The sequence below is a fragment of the Lingula anatina genome, chromosome 3 (assembly GCF_051362555.1).
Source record: "Lingula anatina isolate TDL-2025a chromosome 3, LinAna3.0, whole genome shotgun sequence".
NCBI classification, from domain to species: Eukaryota; Metazoa; Brachiopoda; class Lingulata; order Lingulida; family Lingulidae; genus Lingula; species Lingula anatina.
Window position 1 is genome coordinate 24,081,185 of NC_141769.1, and position 26,889 is coordinate 24,108,073.

At 36.0% G+C, this 26,889-nt stretch overlaps 3 protein-coding genes and 1 long non-coding RNA gene across 4 annotated transcripts; 3 read left to right on the plus strand and 1 right to left on the minus strand.

Moving 5' to 3' along the window:
* Positions 1 to 1,810: 1,810 nt before the first annotated feature.
* On the minus strand, positions 1,811 to 10,291 carry LOC106153290 (uncharacterized). Its single transcript, XM_013527164.3, has 4 exons — positions 10,027 to 10,291; positions 9,102 to 9,308; positions 3,146 to 3,325; positions 1,811 to 2,809 (listed from the first exon to the last, which is right to left on the minus strand). Exons 1-4 carry the CDS (start codon positions 10,139 to 10,141, stop codon positions 2,502 to 2,504), a joined length of 810 nt encoding a protein of 269 aa, XP_013382618.2. The 5' UTR covers positions 10,142 to 10,291; the 3' UTR covers positions 1,811 to 2,501.
* LOC147763103 (uncharacterized) lies at positions 3,413 to 6,524 on the plus strand. The gene is made up of 2 exons (XR_015333524.1): positions 3,413 to 4,073; positions 5,678 to 6,524. It is a non-coding gene; the product is annotated as an uncharacterized LOC147763103 (long non-coding RNA).
* Positions 10,292 to 14,130: 3,839 nt separating the features above from the next.
* LOC106153288 (chitin-binding domain protein cbd-1) lies at positions 14,131 to 23,715 on the plus strand. The gene is made up of 3 exons (XM_013527161.3): positions 14,131 to 14,331; positions 15,071 to 15,240; positions 23,037 to 23,715. Exons 1-3 carry the CDS (start codon positions 14,264 to 14,266, stop codon positions 23,246 to 23,248), a joined length of 450 nt encoding a protein of 149 aa, XP_013382615.2. The 5' UTR covers positions 14,131 to 14,263; the 3' UTR covers positions 23,249 to 23,715.
* Positions 23,716 to 24,657: 942 nt separating this feature from the next.
* On the plus strand, positions 24,658 to 26,210 carry LOC106153291 (uncharacterized). Its single transcript, XM_087007444.1, has 2 exons — positions 24,658 to 25,070; positions 25,487 to 26,210. The coding sequence occupies exons 1-2, from the start codon at positions 24,854 to 24,856 to the stop codon at positions 25,606 to 25,608; spliced, it is 339 nt and encodes a 112-aa protein (XP_086863570.1). The 5' UTR covers positions 24,658 to 24,853; the 3' UTR covers positions 25,609 to 26,210.
* Positions 26,211 to 26,889: the final 679 nt, after the last annotated feature.

The window sequence follows — 26,889 nt, forward strand, 5'->3', positions numbered from 1 at the left end:
TAAATATCCGCAGTATCCAGGGATTATGAAAGCATTCTATTACAGTGACCAAATTGAATCGATTTTTTATTAACTCACTTATTGCCTTTTCTTCTAAAACATTTCTTGCCTGTCTCAGCCAGTAAGAGACTAAGGGTGCTTTCCCAGAGATTTAGATCGATCTAACTCCCTGGGGGTTCAGGCTAAATTGCAGTCAGCCGAGCGGACACCATAGTTAATTACCCCCTTACAGCTTTTAGTAGGCGGGACAGACGCTTAAGCCGGCCAAGCTGACAGTTATCTAGTGAGACTCCCCACAGGGATAGATCGATCTAAAAATCTATGGAAATGGGGTGTAAACGTCGTATTCTGCATTGTCTTTGACATTTTACCTGTACGGTTACTTTTTATTTTCTATATACTTTGTCAAGAAACCTGTAACCCAAGCTTTCAAATCTGCAGGGTAAATGCTACTGTAAATGTCATGTATAAACTGCTATACAAAGTCTTTCTGTACCGGTGTAGATCAAATTCAGTGAGGATGAAGCAAATAGCTCTTGTGTTATTCTGTACTGCAACATGGGGTAAATTCTAGTCACATACTACCAGTAGACTTGCTTTCGATAATATTTGTGCTGTATTAGGATATTCTAGACCAGTACATAAATGCTTTGAGAGGTTTCTAAGTAAATATCAAACTATATAAATGTGTTCAGTGGCGATGAACTGTTGTTTTGTCTTGTTTTGGTATGTTCCTTTACTGATCTTTGAAACAGGCGTGAATTGAATGAATGAATGAAAGAAACCATCATAGAGTCGTTTAATTCACCATTAACTTAAAGGTCACTAAGTTCCCATTGTAGTACCTAGTTTCGTTTATCATATTCTCATACTGGTATTCTTTGACAATGGCACACATCATGAAGGCAAATCAATTATAATGCCCATGAAGAAAGAGTATACAGAAGGAACATTGGTCTAACTAGATCATTGAAAAAAACAATGTTCACATATCATACATACATGTATATATATATATATAACTGTGCATATTTTCTCATCTTTACGTGCTTCCATTTTGCAGAGATAGATGGATTTATCACTTAGATTACATTCACTTATTATAACACGTACGCAATATAATTTATAAAAGATAGCCTGAACGCTAGAAACATTCTATATGTTCTACAATTGAAGTATTTTTAGCTTACGGTGAAATAACCGTCCCTGCTGCTTAGGCCCATTATCAACGCAATACACCATCACCCCATCCGTCTTTCATCGCATTCTGAACAAGTAGTAGTAGATGTAGTTGTAGTAGTAGTAGTAGTAGTAGTAGTAGTAGTAGTAGACGTAGTAGTAATAGTAACAGTACACACAATGGACAATAGAAGTGTCACCCCCTGAATCAGAATAATCAAAGTAGGTAGATCTTGAGTAGTTATAATGCCTGGTCTACTTATAATGTGACTAATGAGTATAAAACCGCTGTATCATGGAATTAAATTGTTGGTCTTTTTGTGAAATTTGATGTTTTAAATTTTAAAATAAAATGATACCAGGAGCATATCATTCCACAGTCATTTATCTCCCCCAAAGTATTGGTTCAGTAGCGGCACGTGACACTTCTATTGTCCAGTAGTGCATGTAGTAGTAGTAGTAGTAGTAGTAGTAGAAGTACTAGAAGTAGTATATAGTGGTAGTAGTAATAGTCACAGTAGTAGTGCATATAGTAGTAGTACAACATGTAGTACATGTAGTAGTAGTAGTGGTAGTAGTTGTAGAGAGAAAGAGAGGGGGCGTACATAACGACATAGCTCTAGAATATGTATTGACTGAATTTTGATCAATCTTTATTCAAATTTTAAAGTTGAACAAATTTAGATATCAAGCTGAGATCTGAAAGTTTTAAATAAACATACCGGGTAATTGCACTTTTATTTATATGTTTTGTGTATTTGTACATTCTTTTCTCTGTATGCGACTGGTTACTTTTTTTATAAAAGATTTTAATTACCACGCCTCACAGAATAATTCATTAGGTCACAAATTTTGCACCAAGATGACGTTTTGTTAAAATAACACAGCGATATTCAGACAAATACAATGCGACGAAATTCGTTAAAATAAAATTTCCATCGTAAGCTAACCTTTGTAGAAAAGGATTTAAGTTTTGGGTGTATTCTGTCAAGACATATTACATACAAAATTCCCAAGTTGATCGGCAACCGCTATGTTCTACTCGTTCTTCCAAAGCTCAATGCCGAAGGCTGCATACAGACGATATCCCGTAGTTAGCAATGTTGACTACACGTTGACAAATGGTATGCAAATACATGTACAACCCATTTAAAATGGTTTTGAAGCTTCTCATTCTAAAACGTACTAGTAGATGTAGGTTTGTTTCACAAATTTCTTTACACCGTCAAACCACATACACGTACCACTTATTCTAAAATTCTTGAGAAACTGTTTCTTTGATCATGGATGTCTAAATGTCAATTTATAACGAGTCTGAATGTTTACAAGTAAGTCATGCCTTTCTCACATATGTATCCGTGGTACTCGCAATAAGAAGTGACGTTACACATGACGTCATGAAAGTCGTAATCCGGTACGTATAATCCAACACAAGATGCAGCCTCTCCTACTGGTACTTGATTTGGCTCACCATCGGCAAAGCCCCAGTACTCGCTGTTTATCGTGGCACCGGTGGCAGTCCACACCCACTCGCCGTTCACTAATTTACCACTAGTCCACCAGTTTCGGCCCTTCATGCTGCTTGACGTCCAATAGTCCCCACAGCAAGAGCCGGAAAAAACCTGATTTTCTAGGTGAAGCAAATGTAAAATATTACATTGCGGTTACATGTTAAAATTGCATAGTCAAGGACGTGTTTGTGTGTGTGCGTGCGTGCGTATGTGAGAGAGAAAGAGAGAGAGAGAGAACGAGAGAGACAGACCCAGAAAAACTTTGTATATTTCATAAATAAAAAATTATGTCCTAGCTTCGGACCCATTATCATTTTAAGCAAACATCACTGACGCAAGTGAACCTGATGCTCGTTCCAAAATAGAGCTCGTCTAAATGTACCCCTCAAAGCAACGTGTTCTTGCAACAAAAAGATGGAGCTAAGAGCGGACGTCTCGATGTTGGACACACTCACCCTGCATTTCCCGGATCCTTGTCTTGAGATACTCGTGCTCTGTTCTCGTTTCTATGGCGACCAAGTCAGCCTGGAAATAACTGCATAGTTGTCTGGCTTTCTCCCATCCTAGCTGTATTGACGGCGTATTTATGAAATAGCACCTGTTGTCATGTAGATGGAAAGGCTGGCTGCACATACCTAAAAAAACAACAAAAAAGTATCTGTATCATCCGTGTGTAATGAATGAGACTAACGTAAGGGTGAGTGGGACACTTTCCCTCCTTTAGTCCCCCACCTGATATGCATAAAAGCGTTTAGAAAAGCTCTTTCCTTCAATATGTGATGTGGCCAAACAATTTTCACGGTGCATTAAGATAAACAGTAAAAGAATATCCACAATAAATTCGGCAACCGAGAGGTGCGGCAACATATAGATAATTGCGGTAGTATTTATGCCGAAACATCAAAATGAATAGCCCCGCCGTTCGAGCCTTTTAATCAGATTCAGATCAGATTAACCAATCAAAGCAACGGAAAGGGGGTCACGTCACCTTCCCACCAGGCCATGCCATGTAAACAAAGCAGCATGATCGGCTGTAATGAAGAGTCTGAGGAGGGAGACGCGAAATCTTCGCCAAATTCTCATCTTTCGTGTTGCATGCACATAGAAGAAGGTAGCTAATTAAGAGACTCTAGATACCATCACACGTGTTCGCTGGGAAACTTTTAGAGTCGCAGCGAAACAATGGCTGAAATTTGGCAGCAGAGAAGCCGCTGCTGTTCAGTGGATCCGTACAGTACGGATTTAGATAAGGATTCGACGATTTGGAAGCCAAACCACGATGTCACTTTTCTTGCTACAGAAAGCTAATTAACAAGAAGGGGCTATCTCAGGCGGCAAAGAAGTATGAGAAAGCTGAGAAACAAGGCAGTCCTGCTGAAGAAGGTATGTCAACATATTGTAATTTGTTTTTAAGTCAGCCCCGATCGTGTGATGTTTACATTGTAAGTGGCTGATGTTACATAACAATATGTGACTGATAAAAGTGATATGAAAGAAAGAAAATAAGAAAATGATAAAAAAGTTTATTAGTGTTATTATTATTTTATTTGTAAATACTTAAAGGTTTTAAGATATGAAACAACTCCTCTCTGTTGAATCAGACCCCATTTCCAGAGATTAGATAGATCTACTTTAGGGGTTCACGCTAAACAGCTGTCAGTGGGGCGGACACGAAAGTTAAATACCCCCTTACAGCTTGTAGTAGGCGGGACGGACATTTAAGCCGGATTATCTGACAGTAATCTAGTTAGACTCCCCGCGGGGACAGATCAATCTAAAAGCTCTGGGAATACAGCCTAAGCTAGCTGTATGTTCTTGCCATGATTAACATCTCATTATTAGTTCATCCATATTTATCATAATTAGCATTGCATTTACACAAAATAATGTAAGGCTTCACACAACAAGATATACAAACAAATGTTATGGTGGGATTTTATGAGACAGAGGCTTAAGTATCATGGTAGAATCTTTTATGTTATTTGTGGAGTGTTCCTCCCCCCCAATACATTGCTGCACATGTGCAACCATTAGTGAATATAAATATGTATAGGCTAAGCCCAACTTCAATGAGAATGTATTTTAGGGAATATTTACTGTATCTTGTGAGCCAGAAAAAGTAGGATAGCTTTTCACAGAACAAGCTGCAATGTGATTAATTTAATTAGGACTGTTAGGAATAATCCTTGTAACTTTCCCTTATGAATAGAATCAGTAAAGGTATACATAAATAGTATCAATAAAGAAATACGTTGACAAACAGTATCAATTAAGGAATAATGATAATGAGTAGGGTGACTGGTAGATATAGTTCAGTTTAAAGAGAAGAGTCACTTTTATTCAAGGCATCTGATATTAATCTGGGCAGCAGAATGCTAGTGGGCTCCCTATTAATTATTAGATCTTTAAGCTTGATTAATTTGTCTTAGTTGCAACAAATATTAAACAGTGGGTCTCATTTGCCTATAGTTTGTTACAGCTTAGTTCCTCATAAAAGGAACATGCTGAGCCACTAATACATTGAATCCTATACCTACCCTATGCCCTTTGAATCATGAGGATATATGTAATTATAGTTGTCAATATCACTTGGTGTCAATCATGTGATAAACTCACATGCGACTGTCTTATCTTATTTCATTATTATTCATTTATTTTATAGTTAAATCATAGTGATTGTATATACAATTGCACTTGCAACAATCAAGGATTTGCGGTCTGCTCTGTATTTGCTAAATCATTTGTGTATCCAGGTATCCAGATGTTTTTATTTGAAATATGTATTCTATGTTGTCTTTTTATTTATACAGGGCAACTGTTTTTATAACTGAATTTTGAGCACATTACTATTTTTACATATCTTTGTTACACCCACTTGAATATTTATCCAACGTTAAAGTTGTTTCTGTAGTAGTCAGTATCTGCACATTATAATGCACTTATATATATGGTATGAAAAGTAAAATGTTATTTTGCTTCTTTTACAGAACCATCAACCAGTTGTACTCTTCCCAAAATACAAGGTCCATCTCCCAAGAAATTGAGATCAGTCTCAGGGTTTGGTATATCAAAGTCACCAGTGCTGCCAGCTATCTGCACTATTTGTAAAAAAAAAGTTGTGGTCACTTAGTCTAATTTTTGCAAGTGTTTTGATATTTAATGGGGAGACACTCATTTTGATGTAATTTTCACATTCATAATATTTTTTTATTGTTTTGTATGTCCTTAATTTGTTTGAGATTGAGCTATTTAATTCCTGCCAGAAGTGTTTTTCGATTTTTATGTTCAATATTTCCAAAAGGTTTTCTATTTGATATAATTTCTTTGGTGGGTTGTTATCTTCGGATAGATTCTGTCCATGTGTTTCCCTTTGTATCTTGCTCAAGACTGTGCACCTGATTTACAGTTCTATTATCTACTAGTAATTGTTCCAGTCTAAGACTAATCTTTAGACAGGTTTAGTTATAGTTGAAATAATAGGGTAACTGCCAAGCTCAGCTCTAAAAAAATGGTATTGCTAGCCTGCTTTCTTAGACCTAAAATCCATTTGCAAAATTTTAAGTGTACCTGTTCGAATGGCATTTTATTAATCTTTTTCAGATATGCACAAGAAATGTAGAAAGTTATAATTTCACAGTTTAAATAATTAAGTTGGAAAAAATATATTATATATATATCATAAAAGCCTTGTTAAATGTGAGCTGTTATTTCTTTTAATATGCTGTTGTTACTAGACAATGCTGCAATTAATTGCAATAATCAAACTTCTTTAAAAATTGTACCTCTGCAATTTAAAGATAAACTTGAACATAAAAAACTCAATTATTCTACCTAGTGAAGCACTTACATATTTTTGAAATAATTTTTTGAGCACTTACCAGCTTCATAAACAGACAGCCCACATGAATACCTAGTTTGTACTATTTATCAGTGTAAAATATTGAGTCAAATAATTTTAAGTGATTATATGCGCTTTAACACACCTGAGAATTTAAAATGCATTCAATGTAACATTACTGAACATACATGCAAGTGATTATATCATCACTATATTGGGTAATAGTGTGACCTGTGTGCGATTGTAGAAGTGGTACAATGCACAGTGTACGGGCTATACTACATACCTTTTAACCGTGAATTCACGTCATCATTTAGCCAATTATATAAATACACCTAAAATACACGTATTCTCCAACTATTTAAATCTTTCTCTCGATATTGACATCGATTTTAAAAACCTAGGACTTATTTTTATTTATTGAAACAACGCATGGGAATCATCTATTAAATGTGCAAGCTTCGCATGGAAATTCATTGTTTACATCGATGAGATGTAGGTCAAGTGATCACGTGACCCCTTTCCGTTGCTTTGATTGGTTTAAAGGGTAGAACGGCAGCACTTGGAACTACTCGGATGTCTCCGCACTCGACAGTCGAGGATTGCCGATTGGAACGGCAGGGCTATTCATTTTGATATTTCGGCATAAATACCATCGCAATTATCTATATGTTGGCGCATCCTACGGTTGCCGAATTTATTGTGGGTATTTTTTAACTGTTTATCTTCATGGCACCGTGAAAATTGTCTGGCCACTGGAGCTTTTCACACAATGAAACGATAGACCAGTGTAGGTAAGGGACTACTTAGATGCTTCGCCGACACCCCCGCCCCCCCCCAAAAAAAAAAATTAACATACATATATATAAATGAATCCCTCTGCTATACAAATTTCAGTAAAATGGTTCTCATCCACTGCTTTAATACGCCTCGCCAAACTCGACAAAAAAACTTCGCCTCCTCACCCATTAAAAACCTAGAGGTACAAATGATACAAAATATTTTGCGCCTAACTGAGATACTCATGACATTTTCTTCACTTTACTCTATAATATTTCTCATGCACAAACCTATATTTCGTAAACGCGCGTGTTTTTGAGTGACAGATGCCAAGGTTGTTTATGTGTCAAAACTGATGTTCTCTTAAAAGTGCGATACACTGAATGATGCCTTAGCAACAGTGAAAGCACCTGTTCATTAATATGAGGGTCCCACTGGGTATTTTCGTTACCCGTGAAAGCTACTTTTCATTTCCCCGAGATGCGTGGAATAACCGCGACTAGTGAATGCAGCTTTTAATTTTTCGTTATTCGAAAAACGAAGTGAATGGTGATTTTCAACTAGTATAACCTGTTTTTTCAATTAGATATGAATAAATTTTATTTACTTTCATGTGTGAATTGATGATTATATTTCCCGTGATCTGTCATCACTACCTTCCGCCCAGTGGGACCCTCTTACATGCATATACTAGTACATGTTGCATTGACGTCACAACTGACATAAAAGCATCCCAGGGCAAATACAATATTCCAAAGCTTTACGAATTTATCTGTTTAGTTTAACCTTCATTTTCTGTCTGCCCTGTGTGACAGAGGCCCAAGTGATAGAGAGTTCAGTGATAGAGAGTTCCTATTGACTTCTACAGATAAGCTTCGCCCCCCCCCCCCTTACGTCACGCTAACCTTTGCCTGAGCGAATTTAATGCACAGCAGACTATTTGTAAATAGTCCGAAGGTTCCATAGTGTACAGTTTACTGGCAATAAAGTCAAGTTCATCAGAGGCGCGAACAAACGATTTTTCGGACCGAAGAATCTTCGGATGATCGTGATGCCCCCTTTAAAACGTGGACCACCACTGTCTTTACACTGGCCAGGGAGGTCACATGTACTTACCTTCAAGTGGGATCGCACAAAACGAGGACTTTATTTCCAGATAAAGTCACTCATTTCATCGGTTGCTAAATACGTCAACCAAATCTCGTCCCCGTCAAATCGTATTATAATTCATGAATTAGGGAAGTGCCCTTGAAATGTCAAGAGTTAGAATTTCATTAAGATACGCCCATCCATCCAAAGAGCACATGTAATTAATTTGTGACGCCAATAACGTGTTTTCGATTCTAATCTCTGATGATGTATTTCTCATAATTATTGATTTTTCCTGTAGGGGAAGGGCTGTGCGTAACATTTGTCACCATAAAGGCTTCAAATGCTACAATCAACATCTATTTAAAAAGTTACATGTCCACGGATAAGAAGAGGCACACGCATGAGAACTCTCTCTCTCTCTCTCTCATTCACACACACACACACACACACACACACACACACACACACACACACACTAATGCCCATTTTCAATGGCATCACTTCCAATCACACTGACCGAACACAAAGTCACATGAACAGAGATATAGTGGAGAGGGAGAGTAATTTTAAAGACATTCCCAGCAAAAACAGAACGTTATTATAATGTTACCATAACGTTTATATATCCCAAAAAAACGATCTGATAACGATATTTTAACGTTATAAAACGTTCTGTGTTTGCGGGGTGGAACCTTCCTAACCTGTTGGCTCGGGGTCCTCCTGGGGCGGGCCGTGTTTGCATCTATGGTTAGACGGCAAAGCTCTGCGATAGTTACAGGTGAGAGCAACCTGGTCCCAGACGAGCGATTTAGGACACGGCATCGTGTGCGCTGCTCCCCAGGAACACATGATATACTTGGTGCAATCCGCATGCTCATAGTAACCCCATTTTCCTGGACATAAGAACTCTGCAAGACGCAAAATGAAAAGAATTTTCTTAATTAACATTAGAAAGTTTGTTTATTAAGATGTAGAAATCGTTAATCCTTAAAGGAACTCCAAAATGGCACAAGGTCATTTTTTAAAATTTTTGCTTTCTGTTTGTATCTACGAAAATGGTTTTAACGTTTTGTAAATGGTCAGGCGACTTGGCATAATTCGGAATCGGTAAAACAGTTTCTCTTTTCCAGACAGCCAGGCGAATTAACAATAAAAAACTGGGAACTAGAAAAGGGTGTATCTACGGGAAAAAAAATCAAGCAGAATTAAATGCAGGCGGTGACGAAATGTTTATAGAAATTCCAGTGTCATGCATGGACGATGTAAGCCCGCTTTACTCAATCCTTACTGAAAAACATCTTGCGCAGTGAAATATGGAGGAGAGATGCTCCACGAAAACAAACGTTCTTTTTATGCCAAGTGAAGACTTCAAATTCATGACACTGTATCTAAGCTCGTTTTCCTTGCCAGATCATCTTTTTGTATGCCCCGTCTAAAAAATTACATTTCCTCTTATTACGAGCCTAATTCCTTGATTCGAAATTTGGACTTGATACGCGTTTATATGTCTCGTAGACTACAACTTCTCTACGTACATGGTAAAGGTGGAATTCAATTTATATTATGGTAAAAGTCGAAAAGAGATAAATCTCCCACTTTTCTTTAAGTAGAGAAGATAATATTTACCTGCGCTTGAATCTTTTTTCTGTGTGTCATCCACAGGGGAACAGGACTGGCAGGCCACTGCACCAAAGCACCAAAATGCTACTATTCCGTATATGAATATCTGAATGTACCCCATTCTACTTTTAATAAATTAAAATATATCACAAGTTAAGTACAAATCTCAGCGTAGAATTTTTTGGTTCAGAATCACCAGTGGGAGAAGGCGCACAGCTGAAGAATAATCCGCATGACCACGCTCCTATATACATGTAGTCGTGATGTCATAATGAGATTTTGTTCATAATTCAAACTAGTTCATATTTAAGGTGTGTCGGAGATGTCATCTCTGAGTAAGTGACAGTAATTAATGCATGGATTGCACCCAGTGTCACTCATAATCGTGTAGAGACAGTTAGTCGGATTTTGGCGCGAAACAAAACACATCACGTTTACCCTTGGCGTAATTGCAAAGTTACTTTTTTATCGGTTATTTCTTTGTGGAGTTCTCGTTTGAGATGTGTTACTGGACAAGGATAGAACAGAAATACCAGACAAAGCTATGGGGGTTTTCTTTACCAGTAGAAAGGAAATTAAATGTTTCCAAATTTGTTAACGAGTGCTGATCCATTGCATCAGTAGGTTTCGGTCCCATATTAATGGAGTGCAGGCATAGGAGAGCGGACTAATTTTTTTAACGAAACATTTACTTATAAATGATATATAGCGCCGTTCTGTATGTCTACGTAAACACTCCAGACCTCAAGCACCATGTTACCGACTGAAAGTACATAAGGAAGTAGGGACGCGTGCTTTATTGGGCGGGGTTAATTCAATGTCAAGAGTGGACGAAGTTTATGGGACTATTGGTTGTGAAGCTTGTAGTGTGTTGTCGTGCCACATATATGTATTACCTGCTCGTAACCATTGCGCAAATTGTCTCCAGATTCGAATTCAGTGTGGTCAAGACATTTTTGGATAATTTAAAAAAGGTAAAAAGGATGTACTTTTATCATCAGTTCGTTGACTTTGGCTATTTTGATTGCGGTCGCAACGTCACGCCTCCTCGTACATGTATGTGACGCCACAGATATCTTAGAATGAGTAACAAGACCTATACACAGCAGATAGGCCACATTCTTCCTATATGGTCCATCATTTTTATGATGAAGCCGTCAAATGATATACCATAATGTGATTAATTTGCATCTATGCTTGAGTTTGTTTCCAACTGTATCAAACACTGTCAGGTTAAACAAGCTGCATGCCGTATGTAACAGCTACATGTAGGCCTATACAGATACTGATAAGATAGCACAACCATTTTTATTGTTCTTAATCTCATTTATTTCATTCTATTAATTTATTATTTATTTTAAGACAAAAAATGAGAAATAAGAAGTAAATTCGCCGATTTGCTACCTTGATTTCGATGTCGCACATCACTTTTGTTTGTTGTTCAATTCCCTGTACTGGTAAATATCAGAGGTTCACTGAACAGAACACGTAAATTTCACCAATATACATATCCCTTTGTTTGAAACATTTTGAGGGATTGAAGAGTCGAATAAACCCCGCACCAAAGAAACCCTTGCTAAACTTACACAGTTCTAATCTGCGACCACTAAGTTATTCCAGGCAAAAACCGCTAGCCGCATGGGGACGCTTTTGAAATGATATATCCCGTTAAAATGTTCTTAGATAAAGAGATGTGAAGCATATTTTTCCTTCCAACAATATGTTGCTACACGTATGTGTTATGACATAAAAGAATCCGCAATATCTATTATAAAAATATTCCAAGCGAAAGTCACTAACCACACGGGGAACTTTAAATCAAACAGCTTTTATTTAAATCAGATCTAGTCTAGTGCTATCAGCGTCTGATACTACTTAAACAGCACAATAGGTAATGCTTAATTCTATCCGATAGAGAGCCCGATCATCACGGGGCGTTTTTAATCAAATGCGAGGTAACGCCTTTTTGCGCAATATTTACATGTATGTACTATTTTGGCCTCTTTCACAAAATAACTTGTACCCGAAAACTGGTTCAAACTTTTACAGCAACATTGTAGTCTTCTTTGAACTGAAATTAACCAGCAGTGGTTGAAATAAAGTCCAAATAAAACGCAATTGTTTGCCTGTTTTACAGCAAGAAACAACTGCTCATATTTCAGACCAATACTTACTTTGTCTTAGTGGACTAATATAACTGAAGTAGCCTACTCGGTAACTTCCCGTCTAAAAGTTAAGACCAATTTTCGGACTTAAGTTATTTTGTGAAACCGTCCCCAAGTTAAAATATTATAGCCAGATTTATTGTTACAATTTAGACAGATAGCACTTATGATATACGTATGTGTCTCCACAACGTAAGCCTGTTCGCATTTGCTAGGATATATTGTATTTTGTAAGGCAGTAACACAAAGACAGTTCGGCATTTCACACAAAGACACAAATCATTTGATGGATTAACGCAAAATATGAATATTTGATTTTATTTACCGCATTTTAAACCACATCGGGAATTGTCTTATGAAGATGTGAGGGGTCCATAGTTTTTGTATATTTTGTGGGAATGTTTTGGAAGGGTGTCGGTTTTTGTATTGTTAAGTTTTTCACTATTTCCTATTTTACCTTCCGGTATCTGCGGTGCACAGACACAGGGCTATCGTGCACACCTTTATTTCCTCAATGTCAAGTGTTCTTTCAATAACACTCTTAGCTAAAATAAAACTGCTTGTGTCGTATGGGTAAATTGAATTTTTAATCACAAAAGATGTGCGATAAAATATACATCTGAGTACCACCCCGGACAGCTGGGGTCGTGGCGGTGAAGTAGCCCACATTGTTTTACTCAGGTAGACAAGGGCCGCGTAACACGAGAGGAGCGATCTTTCCTTCTCTATCTCGACATGGAAATTCACACTGCATATTTCCTCCCCTAAAGATACATTTTAAGGATAATTATGCATTGCTTATACTTCATTATGCTTTTGTTATTATGAATGCACTTGTTTTAGTTTGCATTTGCACTTCGCTCAGTTAAAAGTGTCCCTGGCTTACTTTTGCTGTGAGACACTTCTGTTTTCAAGTGCGTGAATAGATAAGGGCTCATTCCCATTGAAACTATCGGTCTACTTAGATCGATCCAACTCCGCTGCGGCTCTAGCTGAATGCAACCAGTTTAACAGATTAATAAATAAGAATTTAATCTGCACCAGTCACTTACTTCATTATAGGCTTTTGAAAATATTGTTCTATCTCATAAAGGATTCACTGATTAATCCGATATTGCAATATTTGTTTCAACGTCAAGCACACCCCGTATGCAAATTGCATATAATGGGATTTGGTGATGTCAAAATATAAATATGTTCGCAAAAAAAGCTATAGTTCTTGATAAGCAATATTATTAAAGGTGGTCTAATTCACTGATTTATCAAAAATTTATAATTTCTAAATCATTCTTAACAATATAAATTTCAGTGTAAAATATAAAAACTTTGATCATGCATAGATTCCTTAAGTTAGAATGACCTTAATATCACACCAACTGGCAGTGACGTATATACAGTACAACTGAAATCACGGGGACCGCCATGTGAATTGCAGTAGCATTTTGACAGATGCGCTACCAATGTATTGGATGAAGGACAGAAAATTAAAGCACAATCGAACAAAATTGCTATTAATCCTGTACATTCATAGCTGGGGGTGTCTTACCTCCCCTCCCCCCCCCCCCCCCCCCACTACCCTTGCATTTTTAACTATGCCAGTTATTTATGCATTAGGTAGAGGACGGGTCTTTATTCCCACCTTTCGCTTTTTTTTTTTTTTTCACAACAGTTCCCCCCCACCCACCCACACACACTAAAAATGAGCTTCTTACTCGAGTAATGTACAGCGAAAAGTACATGTAGCTTGGGTTTATATGTGTACTTTTACAGCCAACACTGTGTGCGCAATTTGAATTTGATTCAAGGAAGCACAATAAATCGAAATCAAATTATTCGAAGGTTTACTCAACTGGAGCTGTTTAAAAACATGGTGACGTCATGACATTAATCAATCGGCACGGGTGAAATATCCTGTTTCCAATTGGCTGGATTTCCGGCAGCTAGTTTGCGGCAGTTCCGAACAGCAAGGCGGGGATATAAGGCTAAACGGCAAAATTAACTCTCATATATTGTGTGGGATCTATAGTGAGGAACACATGACCCATTGTTGATAACCAGCTACGTGACAGACCAAGGCAATGGCGAAAGTATCTGCGTGTTTCTTGATTTCGTTGGCATTTGTTGCCATTCCCCGTGTTTTAGGAAGGTAGGTATTAGTAGAGACAACCCAAATTTCTTATAGCTGTAGTGAATAGAAGTGTGGTGTGTTACTTCAAGGCCTGTTTTGGGATTTAGAAGCTACCATTTCGTCTGCGTTATAAGGTGATTACATTTCTACGACGCTGTGGCAGTAAGATTTGCCACGGAATTCCAATTTTATCAGTTGGGAGACAGGTGTTACAATTCTCATTCTATAGTAAACAGTGATAGCTTTGGTGCCTTCCCTGTACTTGTGTATCTCGCATACAAGATAGGTCTACTGTTCGCCGACTTATATCATTAGCAAATTCTGTAATTAATTGAGCAATTAATTTACTGGATAATCTCTCCAAACTACTGCTTTACCACACGTTTTTCGTTACCTGTACGTTAACAACGTGCGTTTATTTCCTTAATTTTACATTTGTAGTCAAGGGAGAACAATGCATTTCTGGTATTCATATTTAACGAAGCTTATATATTATGTAACTACTTAGACAGCAAAGTCAACGGAAAACCTTATTGTTCGGTCAAATTTAGAGACACACACAGAGCGTTAGATTCATTTAGAAATCGAGATTGGGTTTATAGATTATAATATTCTCCGTACGGTTTTTGGATAGGGCTTCACTTGGTGAAAAGGAGAAAATTCCGGTATTTTCCATGGATATTTATTTTGCTTATTAAAAGAAATAAGCATGTCATTTAGGTTAAGTATGACCAGTTAAGTATTTTTTCTAATTCAGCTCGGAGCCTATATTCGAGGACCCGGATGAGCAGTTCAGGGTGTGCGCCAACCCCGCGGAGTACGACGGCGTGGAAGCGTTCGGCTCAGACTTGTGCGGCAACATGTGTTGGTGTGGGAAGGACGAAGAAGGACGCGTGGAACTCACCTGTACAAATCACCCATGCGAAGGTGATTTTCATAAAAAGTCTAACCCATAATTATTTTAACCCATCCCCATCCCACCCCACACGACACACGCGACCACACACACACACACACACACACGCACACACATACTTGTCTATGTGTACCAACCGAGGACATCAGCACAACACCATACAACCGAGGACATCTTATTCCTTGGTTAAATCAAAATAAAAACATTCAATTTAGGGTAAAATCTATTCGAGTATGAATGTTATAAATTAATTTTTTATAAAAACTAATTTTTTGCTGACAAGAATTTTACATTCTAACCGAGGACACACACGGACACACACACGGACAGACACTACACATTACAACCGAGGACATGCATGCATCTACATGTAATAATGATTGTACTTTTAATGCAAAGCAAATTTTATATAGCGTTACTTTGCAGCAATTCACATTTTTATGAAATTCTTTCATATTTAAGGTAAATTCCAAAATAACACCAGAGGTGATGATTAAATGAACAGTTATACAATATTTAATGCTGGGCTTTGCCACTTTTTTAGAATTGAAGATTATGAGATAAAACATCAATTAATTTAGGAAAAGAAAGGATACTGATGAAATAAAATAAAAGACCAAAGAAATTCGTTTTCAAACATTTTATTTTCATAATGCTTATTTTCTATTTAGCACTCTTTTATTATCATGAATTTTGTATTTTGATAACACAAAGTGTCGTCCATTGGATACAGACTTGAACAGTACACAATTTTACAATTGAGGACATCATGCCAGCAGCACCCAAAATTGTGCTTTCTTCCAATTTGATGCAATATTATATAATGCGTAACAGCATAATGATCATCAATTTTTTATAATAAAATATTAGTATCATGAATATTCAGAAAATGTGACTAGCAAAGGTTTTCAGGTTCATGGAACTCCAAAGTCATACTTTGAAAATGCTAAATGTATACAAGAGAGCACTGTACTGAAATGGGTTTCTTTCCATTTTTAACTTTTTTTACATAAAATAATACAGTTTACTGCCATTTCACATGATCAACTAAGAAAATTGTTGAGATGGCAAAAATATCAATATAACAAGTTTAAATGTCCAATTTCCTCCATTCCGAACATTGTGAATGATTGAATCTGACAAACTACAATGATACGAGTTCATTTCCATTTTGGCACTTTTTTTACACAATACAAGATAACAGGTTTACCACCATTTTTATATAATCAACTAGCAATATTGTCAAGACGCAGAAATTGTCAAACAACCCATTTTACATATCTAGTAAATTCAATAATGAGACTGTTTACATGCCTGACAATCAAATCTGAGGAAAACCACTTATATACAAATAAAAGCTGAAGTCCCTCAAAACTCAACCAATCAATCTTATTTTTAAATTTGATTTGTATATAGATAACATTGATCACTCTTGTGAGTTTAATGACAACAGGCCTATCCGTTCTCCCTGAAATGTGCTTACAGTGTTACTAATATGCTTTTACTAATAATCATCAGTTCTGTGAGTTTCATGAAAACATGCTTTAAGTTATTGGTTCTCCCTGAAATGTGCTTACAGTGTTACATATATGCTGAAAAAAAAAAAAAAAAAAAAAAAAAACAGCATAATATTTGAAAGAAAAGGGCCTGGTCTTGCTGATTTTCAATCTTGACCATTCTTTTACTAATAATCATCAGTTCTGTGAGTTTCATGAAAACAGGCTTATTGGTTCTCCTTGAAATATGTTAACAGTGTTGCATGTACACTGAAAAAAGGAGAAAAAATGCAAAACTTTTGAAAATAATCACCCCATTTCCTCCATTTGGAGACACTGTATTACACAGTACATGATAACATGTTTACCGTCATATTTATATAATCAACTAGCAATGTTGTAAAGATGCAGACAATTTCAGAGAAACACTAACATATTTACATATCTAGTTAATTCAATAACGAAACTGTCAACATGCCTGACAATCAAATCTGAGGAAAACCACTTATATACAAATAAAAGCTGAAGTCCCTCAGAACTCAACCAATCTATCTTATTTTTAAATTTGATTTGTATATAGATAACATTGATCACTCTTGTGAGTTTAATGACAACAGGCCTATCGGTTCTCCCTGAAATGTGCTTACAGTGTTACTTATATGCTGAAAAAAACAGCATAAAATTTGAAAGAAAAGGGCCTGGTCATGCTGATTTTCAATGTTGACCATTCTTTTACTAATAATCATCAGTTCTGTGAGTTTCATGAAAACAGGCTTATTGGTTCTCCTTGAAATGTGCTTACAGTGTTACATATATGCTGAAAAAAAAACAGCATAACATTTGAAAGAAAAGGGCCTGGTCATGCTGATTTTCAATCTTGGTCATTCTTTTTAATTTACTAATAATCATCAGTTCTCTGAGTTTCATGAAAACAGGCCTATTGGTTCTCCTTGAAGTGTGTTTACAGTGTTGCATGTACACTGAAAAAAGGAGAAAAAAAATGCAAAACTTTTGAAAATAATCACCCCATTTCCTCCATTTTGAGACACTGTATTACACAGTACATGATAACATGTTTACCGTCATATTTATTTAATCAACTAGCAATGTTGTAAAGATGCAGAAAATTTCAGACAAACACTAACATATTTACATATCTAGTTAGTTCAATAACGAAACTGTCAACATGCCTGACAATCAAATCTGAGGAAAACCACTTATATACAAATAAAAGCTGAAGTCCCTCAAAACTCAACCAATCAATCTTATTTTTAAACTTGATTTGTATATAGATAACATTGATTACTCCTGTGAGTTTCATGAAAACAGGCTTATTGGTTCTCCCTGAAATGTGCTTACAGTGTTACTTATATGCTGAAAAAAAAAAACAGCATAACATTTGAAAGAAAAGGGCCTGGTCATGCTGATTTTCAATCTTGACCTCTCTTTTACTTATAATCATCAGTTCTGTGAGTTTTATGAAAAGCCTACTCTGAAGTATCGAATAAAAGTACTGATGGAATAAAAGTACTGGGTGGAAAAAATCTCAAAATTTAATAAAAGTACTGATGGAATAAAAGTACTGGATGGAAAAAATCTCGAAATTTAATAAAAGTACTGGGTGGAAAAAACCTTTACACCGCTCCCCCCCCCCCCCCCCCAAAAAAAAAAAAAATGAAATAAATAAATAAAAGTAAAGAAGAAGAAGAGAAAGAAACAAGGCAGCAAAGCTGTCAAATGTACAGACAAAAACCAGAAAATAAAAACGCAGGAAATAGGATACTGTCAATTCTGATGAACTAATGTATTATGCTAACTGTAAATGCATAGCCAAAATCAAATTCTTATTCTGCATAACATTGGATTAGGATGAAAGTAAAATGTGTATCAAGCATTAGACTAAGTTCCCATACCTAGATCAATCTAACAGGATCAATCCAACTCCAAGGGGTTTCTCACTAAATTGCTTTCAGTTTGAGAGTCTTAGGATTCTGGCATGCCAGTTTCAGTAGGCGTGACAGACAACTAAGCCACTTACATTGATTGCAATTTAGCGAGAATTCCCATGGAGATAGATCGATCCACAGTTAGCGTGATAGGGTCTGGAAATAGTCCCTAAGGTGTCAGGCTGATAAGAGTTAAACTTTGGAAATGCCAGAATGAGGTACAGTGAAAATTAAACACAAAAAAAAATTGCTTAAACTCATTAAAAAAAAAAAAAAAAAAATATATATATATATATATATATATATATATATATATATATATATATATATATATTAATTATTATTATTATTATTTTTTTTTTTTTTTGCTGTATGTCAATCCTAAGAATCATTCTTGTAACTTAACAAAATACAGAAAATGTTACAAAGTAAGAGTACAGGGCTCCTGGCAGATGGGAGTGATAAGTCACGACTTGAAAATGCCAGTATAGCACTCTATAAACCTGCATTGCCTCCAAAACAGAAAACAATCACACTGGTTTTCAAACACAAGCTGCACTTCTGTCTTATGAAACTTTTCAGTAAGTTTCAGTATCGTAAGTAACATGGTTTTCCCTTAACCGCTATCCTGGCAGCAGTGTCCAAAATAGGGTTTTCTTCAACTTTCATGCAATAAACCATAATACTTAACAGCATAATGACCATCAAATTTTTTATAAAAAAATAAAAGTATCATGAATATTCAGAAAATGTGATTTGGGAAGGTCTTCAAGGCCATGGAAGTTCAGAGTCACACTTTCAAAATGCCAAAATGTAAACAAGAGATAACTGTACTGAAATGATTTTCTTTCCATTTTCAACACCTTTTTTAAAACAAAATGATCAATAAACTGTCATTTTTAAATGTTCAACTAGGAAAATTGTTGACATAGGAAAACTATCAATAGAACAATTTTCAATGTCCAATTTGCTCCATTTGCAGATGCTGAACATAGTGAATGATTAAATCTGACAAACTGCAATGATGAGTTCCTTTCCATTTATGATACTTTATTACACAATGCACAAAATTATAACAGGTTTACCGTCATTTTTATATAATCAACAATATTGTTAAGAAGCAGAAAATGTCAAAACAACACTTTTACATATCTTATTAGTTCCATAATGAGACTGTTAACATGTCTAAGAATTAAATCTGAAGAAATAACAATTATATACATAAATACAGAAAATGCACAGCACTTCTGGTGGATGGGAGTAAAAAATCACATCTTGAAGATGCTAGTGTTTGAAAAATAATTTTAAAAAAATTAAAAAAAAAAAAACGTAAAAAATTCCAATAAAGCTGCTATTCAAACTTTTAATCTAGCTGTATTAACTTGATATTAATAACCCCACCAAGTTTGAGAAAAATAAAGCACTGTTATTCATCTATAGCATGATGGCATAACACATTCTTTTTGTTGTAAATTTATTTGCAATGTTTAACACCATTTATCTGCACAATTATCACCAAATCCTAATTTTGTGACACAGTTAAGAGAGCTAAACCTATGGGACTTTACAGGGAAATCTCAAGGAGTGTTTTATGTAATCTCATTTAATGGCCAATTGAAAATTAATGAGTAGGCAAGTGACTTTATAGACCTTAATTTAATTAGTGATCACCCAAGGGACAATTTTATAGACTGCCATCCATACAGTACCATCATATAGCACAAAGGTGTTGCATACATGCTGAAAAAAGTGAAAAACAGCATTACTTCCCTAAAAATGACCCAATCACGCTGATTTTCAAACTTGACCTGTGTATTATGAATATTCATCAGTTCTGTACGTTTGAAACCAAAAGGTAAAATGGTTTTCCACTTATCGTGTTATCGGTGCTGCATATATGCTGAAAAAAGTGAAAAAACAGCATAAATTCCCTATAAGTGACCCGATCATGCTGATTTTCGAACTTGACCTGCGTATTACTAACATTCATCAGTTCTGTAAGTTTCAAGCCAAAAGAAAAAACAGTTTTCCACTTATCGTGTTATCGGTAAAAGTGCACGGCGACGACGGCGACAGCGACGGCGACGACAGACGCAGATGACGGCTATATGTACAGACACATCTGTGTCTGTACATAAAAAGCTAGCTATTGATCATTGTAAAAAAAAAAAAAAATTCACCAGGTAAAATTCACTCAGTATTAAAATTTATCTTAAAAACGGGATGAGTTAAATTTCATAATTGTCAGGGGCCGAAGACCCAGATATATCGCACCTAAGCCGCCTCCGAGAGCCATACGGTTCATACTAGTAAATTTATTCTCAGATATAAGGTTCGTTTTGCATACCTGTAAACTCCTAAGGGTTTATCTTACATAGAAATGTGATTTAACATCGTTTAAATCATAAATCGGCATGAAATAATTGACGTTTGAAAACAGACACAACTTCTTTGCTGCACTTGAAATGACCTCCTTAGCTATAAATATGATCCTATCACCTTGCGACATTGCATCATTCGATCGATATACATGAGTAGTTGTCACTGCTGAAGGGAAAGCACGTCTATTTATAGAAACTGAAATCAGGTGACGCATGTACTGTTGTGTTCAGAGAGCGACTTCCGCTTGACCTACTTTCCAGTGCTGTTTGTGGAACAGTCGGTAATGAGTTGAGATTTCGATTTTCTTCTCATTATACTTCAATTTAAGAAAATAAAAAGCGTGACTTGTACTTGTGTAATTTCCCACCGGTACAATAGGTATTTAATAAACATACCGGGTGGAAGATTTTTGAAAAAATTAATAAGCGTAGGCTACTGGGTGAAAATGGAGCGTACCGGCGGGAAGAAATTTGGAAAATTAATTAACGTACCGGTACGTTTATTTGATACTTCAGAGTAGGAGAGCTTAATTTGATAAAAAAAGACCTTTAGTTTAAAAATATGAACTTACTGAATATATAGACATCTGAGATATAACATTAGTTTCAGTTTAGTCTGCCCTTTACAGCACAACCGAGGACGCGGAATTTGGTCCGCCCTTTACAGCACAACCGAGGACGCGTGTGTATAGCCCGATTTCAGACAAAAAGTTGGACAGTATTTCTGATACACTCGTGGCGGGAATTTGGCCCGCGCTATACAGCATAACCGAGGACTGGCTCAGAATAGCGTCAAATTTCACCACCTAACTTGAAATGGGCCCCTTTATGCATTCCACTGCTTATGTCAACCGAGGACGTCCTCGGTTGGAGGTGTGTCCTCGGTTAGTGGGTTTCGGGCGGGTGTGTGTCCTCGGTTAGAATGCGTGCACAAGAGCACACACACACACACTTAAAGTTGCTGTATTCTATTATTTTTATATATAAAAAACATCTGTTTTTAGAACCAGATACCAGATCCCTTCTCCGAGTCATTGAAATTAAGAATCTGTATTAACCCAGCATAGATTATGCACCTAATTGCGAGTAATTTTTCTTTCCGAAAATTCTACAAGAAGTCTACATTTGACACTGTTTTTTTCTTAATGTAATATAAGCAGCCAGTCATTTCTTTAATTGAGACCATACAAAAACAAAGAACGCAGTAGTATAAATAGTATTAATATTACCATAAGTAATGTAGCATCACTAACAACAAAAAAGCGTTTTTATCAGTTGCATCCATATTTTTAGCTCTCCAACAACTTTTAATAGTAAAGGGCCGTTGAACTAGAACAAACCAACCACCTGTGTTTATAATGAAACATCGGCCCATGTGCCATACCAATCCCAATGTACATGCTGCTTGTTTTCTTTTCATTATATGCTGCAGATCCGTGTCTGCCGGAGACAGCGCGCACTGCCTGTGTAAACCTTCATATATGTCATGACCTATTAGACGGCATCCGGCATAGTTTTAACTAAAGAAACTACCACCAAATAGCATATGTTAATTTGACAAATAAGGGTCTGTGTAATGGTGGGGGGGGTATTTGCTACCTTTTAATAAAACCGATTTGCACTTGCTTTTCTGACTGTTTTAATCATGGGTAATGTTTTCTTCTTTGAGTAGGTCTGACATGAAACTGTTTTAATTTGTCAGTTTACACAAATGATGCACCCGACGACCCAACGATTCCCATTGAAATGTGTTTCATTTATCTTTTAAGATAAATTAAAATTAGTAAATACGCTTTGTACAATTTACCAATAGATACCAATTTTGTCATTAAAAATGCTACTTCAAATTAATTTGGGTCAACTCCAGAATAAAAAGGAAAAATGTAAAAGGCAAAAAAAAAAAAGATTAATTCTACTAACAGGTCTTACACGACCAAAACAACGCCCATAATTCAAACTGATTAACAATATTTTCTTTCCTCAGGCAAACTGCGGGTCCTGTGCTCAGACCACGGGGTGGCCCACCGCGACCCGTCCAGCTGCGGCCGGTTTTACGTGTGTAAATCGATCACGTACAAGCATCTGGTGTACGACCACGTGTTGTTCAGTCAGTGTCCGGAAGGCACCGTCTTCAACGAGAAGAAGAGCATCTGCGACAAGCCAGTCAACGTAAACGAGTGTTACCAGGAGGAGTAGTTCTTATTCATTTAACGGACGATTTGACCCAGATTCTGATGATGTCACCATTATGATTTAATATGACTGATTTCATATGATACTTGTTTTTATTGATAAAGTACAAATTAAATGAAAATGGGGAAAAGCGTGACGCTCGTGATACTACTGATGACGTACTAGTAGATGCTTTGCTGCCTCATCATTGCTCAATATTCAAGTATATACAACAAATGAAAGCCCCTTTTGATAATTGAATTGGCCGCTTAAAATATTTGAATGTTATTTATTGATGATATCATTACGGAGTGATCAGCATAAAGTTTGTTGCATTACTACAACTACTAATGAGTTTGATTTGAAATTTGAAATTGAAATTGTTAAAAGTACTTTATATTGATTCTCTCTCTCTCTCTCTCTCTCTCTCTCTCATATGTTATGTAGATTTGGCTTCTGCCTATGATCGAACAATAAATTTTTTATCATGATTTATTAGTTCAGCTTAGATGTTAGACAGGATAATAGTGCTCGCAATGAGGGTAAAATGTCTATCCATTCAGTTAATTGCGGATGTAATCAACATTTGTAACTAAGTCTTTTTGCGCGCGTGTGTATGCAGTGGCGGATATGGGGGGGGGGGGAACAGACCCCCCCTTCGATTTCTGAAAAAAAACCACACCAATGGTTTCCTCTTGAAATTAGAATTTTGACTAGTTGAATCATAGTTCTAAACCTTACCAAATGGCACCGTTCGCCCTCTAAATTACCAAAATCTACAGTTTACAAAATAAAGCAATTACAAAATTACTTGAACAGCTTCTCGCAGAAGGTTCAGAAGATTCGTATTCAGTTGCAAATACAACCACTCTTATCTCTCTTGATAATATAGAGCATCTGCAAAAAAAAAGGCGTCTCATCTGACAGATGTGTCTGTCGTGCCTGTTTGACGTTAAAACGGCTCCAATGTAAAAGAAAAAAAAGAAAGGAGAAGTTCTTATTATGTATAACACTTTTTGTCTGCAGAAGTACTAGTAATAGCAATTCTAGTTTCATAATGTAACTTCGTCATTTAAAGGCGGAGCTGATTTTCTTTATAGTATTCCATACACAACTTTTCCTCTTAGAGCGCTGTTTGCTTTACCGACAGTGTAAATACCCACTTACACGCGTATTGCCCGATAAAATTCAAATCTACATGTTTAATTTGCTCTCAAGTTGGCAAGCTTAACAAATAAAATGATGGATTATCTTTCCTACAATCTATCCTTAAAAACGCTATCTTCAAGAAAGGTCGTAAATATTTCAGATTCGACAGGAGTGGAATATTAAATGCGCAAAAGAGTTGAGTATTCCGATAAAAGATATAAATCACTTTATTTTTAACTTTCGATGAAAAGACTGCTTGATTAGGCACATAATTAATATGATCACACTTTTCAAAGAACAGGAAACCTTGTTCTCTGAGCTCTGAAAATTGACGTCGCATAATTACGCGCCTCAAAAACAGCACTTCCTTCAAAACTTTAAGCTCTGCACTGATAGAGAATTTGACTTCATCGACAAAGTATCAGGACGTAACTTTCATCTTATCCCAACTTCACTGAGATCTAAAATAACTCAGACAAAATGGGAGAGAAGTATTTCGCTTACGTTTTGGTCGTCTGCGTTGCTGCATTGGGGATGGCAGTGCCTTTGCCAGACGAAAAACTCCCCGTGGTTGAAGAGATAAAGAAGTTCTGCGCAGAGCATGAGGAGAATACACCGTTTATGTACGCTTGTAATCGTTGTTGGTGTGGCGCCCCAAACCAACCGCCGGCGTGTACTAAAAAGGGTTGTGTCAAAGGTACGAGTTGAGCAATGGCCAATATTCTTCATTGAATATTATTTTAGACTAAGTTCCTATTTTTATTTTAGCTTTAGCATTAAACTGAGTAATCTTTCAATGAGTGTGGTCAGCTAAGATGGCTAAATACTGTTTTTTCGTGTATTACCCTCAATTCTATATCCATTCTGGAATATATATTTTAATAGATCTACGCTTTTCAAATCACAAATTTTTTTAAAAGACAAACTTCAAATCAAGACAGATATTTGAAAATATTTCCGTCTGAAGAAAATTATTATTTAACTCATTATATTGCGAATTTCGGGTACAAAGATCACTATTTTAATTACATTTTTTTTATATAGAGTGGAAATGTTTTATCAGATGGTTTTTCAAAATTCGTTATTTGAGATGAGTTTTTAATTAATTTCCAGTGGACTGCGGCTCCCACGATCCATACAAGACATGGGAGGCTGATGGCGAAGAATGTAGCTGTCAGTTCTTAGCCAACAAGGCTGGGTGGGAAGTTTTTGGTCCCGTCTGCAAGAAACCATGAGCAAAATGAGAAAATTACTACTCCACTTGCTGCTGCACTACGCTTGGTTTAATCCGTTGTAACACTGCTTGCTGACTTGATTAAAACTCTTAAAATGTTGCAATTCTGACCATAACATAATTGATGTCTTTATCGTCAAAACTGCCTTCCGAGGAATTGTGAATAGTGATGAAAATAGATGATTAAGAAAATAAACTTGAATTAATGAGGGCCAAAAATGAAGAGGGGAGCTTTTTTTTTCAAAAAAGGGAGGGTTGGATCTGCCTAGGTACTAAAAATAAATGAACATACATACACTTTTGTTCATTTATATTTTATATAGCATCGGTTAACATAAAGTACATAAAAGCATGGAAGTTTTGAAAATTTTATTCATAAGTAAAGTAACATTAAGGAAAATATCATAAATCATATTGAAAGTATATTAGGTCTTTTTCATACAGAAATCAATGTAATACCGATAAAAAGATTCAATTGGTTCCATAAGTATCACAAATGCCACACTATTGAGACATTTCCTTTATTACTAATCTATTTCTAATGGACTATTTCAAATTGCAAATTCAAATTCAAGCTTTGCGTGAATAAAATCTGCTATTCTATTTTGTCATATTGTTTTTACACAAGCTATGAAACTCGTGATTCAAACGAGTGTTAAGTTCACATTAAATTTCTAAAGATTGTGTATTGATATAATAAGTTCACATTTAATTTCTAAAGATTGTGTATTGATATAATAAATATGCAGAGATTCTGCAGTCGCTTCCAAACAGAACAACCCAACGGAAGGTGGCTCGCACCGGAGTTAATAGTCTTTAAAATTCCTCCTCCCACTATACCTGATAGACCAATCACAATTTGCAGAAGCATGGGTCACGTGAAATACCTGTAAGACTCCAGCAGATATCGCGATTTCCCTAGAAAGAAACACAGTCACACAGGTATAGGTATAAGGTTAAAAAAAAGTGCAAAAACCCGTACTCTTTTTAATAGTTTTCTGAGAAAATCAATTCTGTAGCACAATAATATTATATTAATATATTTATTTCGAGTCTAAAATCCATAAAATGTTCAATAGACTGTACAACATAAAATACAAAGAAGTTTATAGATTAAAGGGTTAAGATATATATTATATAAATCAGAGCTAGACTAAATAGTAATAAACAGTAATTAAAAGTAAAAAATCCAAGGTTTCTTTAATGTAAAATTTAAAATTCATGAATAAAATGTCTTTAAAATGTGAGTTTTCAATTCCGTTTTAAAAGATTCTTGTGTTTC

Bases quoted from the DNA above. Each gene is read 5' to 3' on its own strand.
- LOC106153290 (XM_013527164.3), bottom strand. From the start codon at position 10,141: ATGGGGTACATTCAGATATTCATATACGGAATAGTAGCATTTTGGTGC. The intron at 9,309-10,026 runs GTAAATATTATC...TGCGTCTTGCAG, and splicing joins GAAAAAAGATTCAAGCGCAG to AGTTCTTATGTCCAGGAAAA. The intron at 3,326-9,101 runs GTTAGGAAGGTT...TTGTTTTTTTAG, and splicing joins GGAGGACCCCGAGCCAACAG to GTATGTGCAGCCAGCCTTTC.
- LOC106153288 (XM_013527161.3), top strand. From the start codon at position 14,264: ATGGCGAAAGTATCTGCGTGTTTCTTGATTTCGTTGGCATTTGTTGCC. The intron at 14,332-15,070 runs GTAGGTATTAGT...TTTCTAATTCAG, and splicing joins ATTCCCCGTGTTTTAGGAAG to CTCGGAGCCTATATTCGAGG. The intron at 15,241-23,036 runs GTGATTTTCATA...TTCTTTCCTCAG, and splicing joins TACAAATCACCCATGCGAAG to GCAAACTGCGGGTCCTGTGC.
- LOC106153291 (XM_087007444.1), top strand. From the start codon at position 24,854: ATGGGAGAGAAGTATTTCGCTTACGTTTTGGTCGTCTGCGTTGCTGCA. The intron at 25,071-25,486 runs GTACGAGTTGAG...ATTAATTTCCAG, and splicing joins TAAAAAGGGTTGTGTCAAAG to TGGACTGCGGCTCCCACGAT.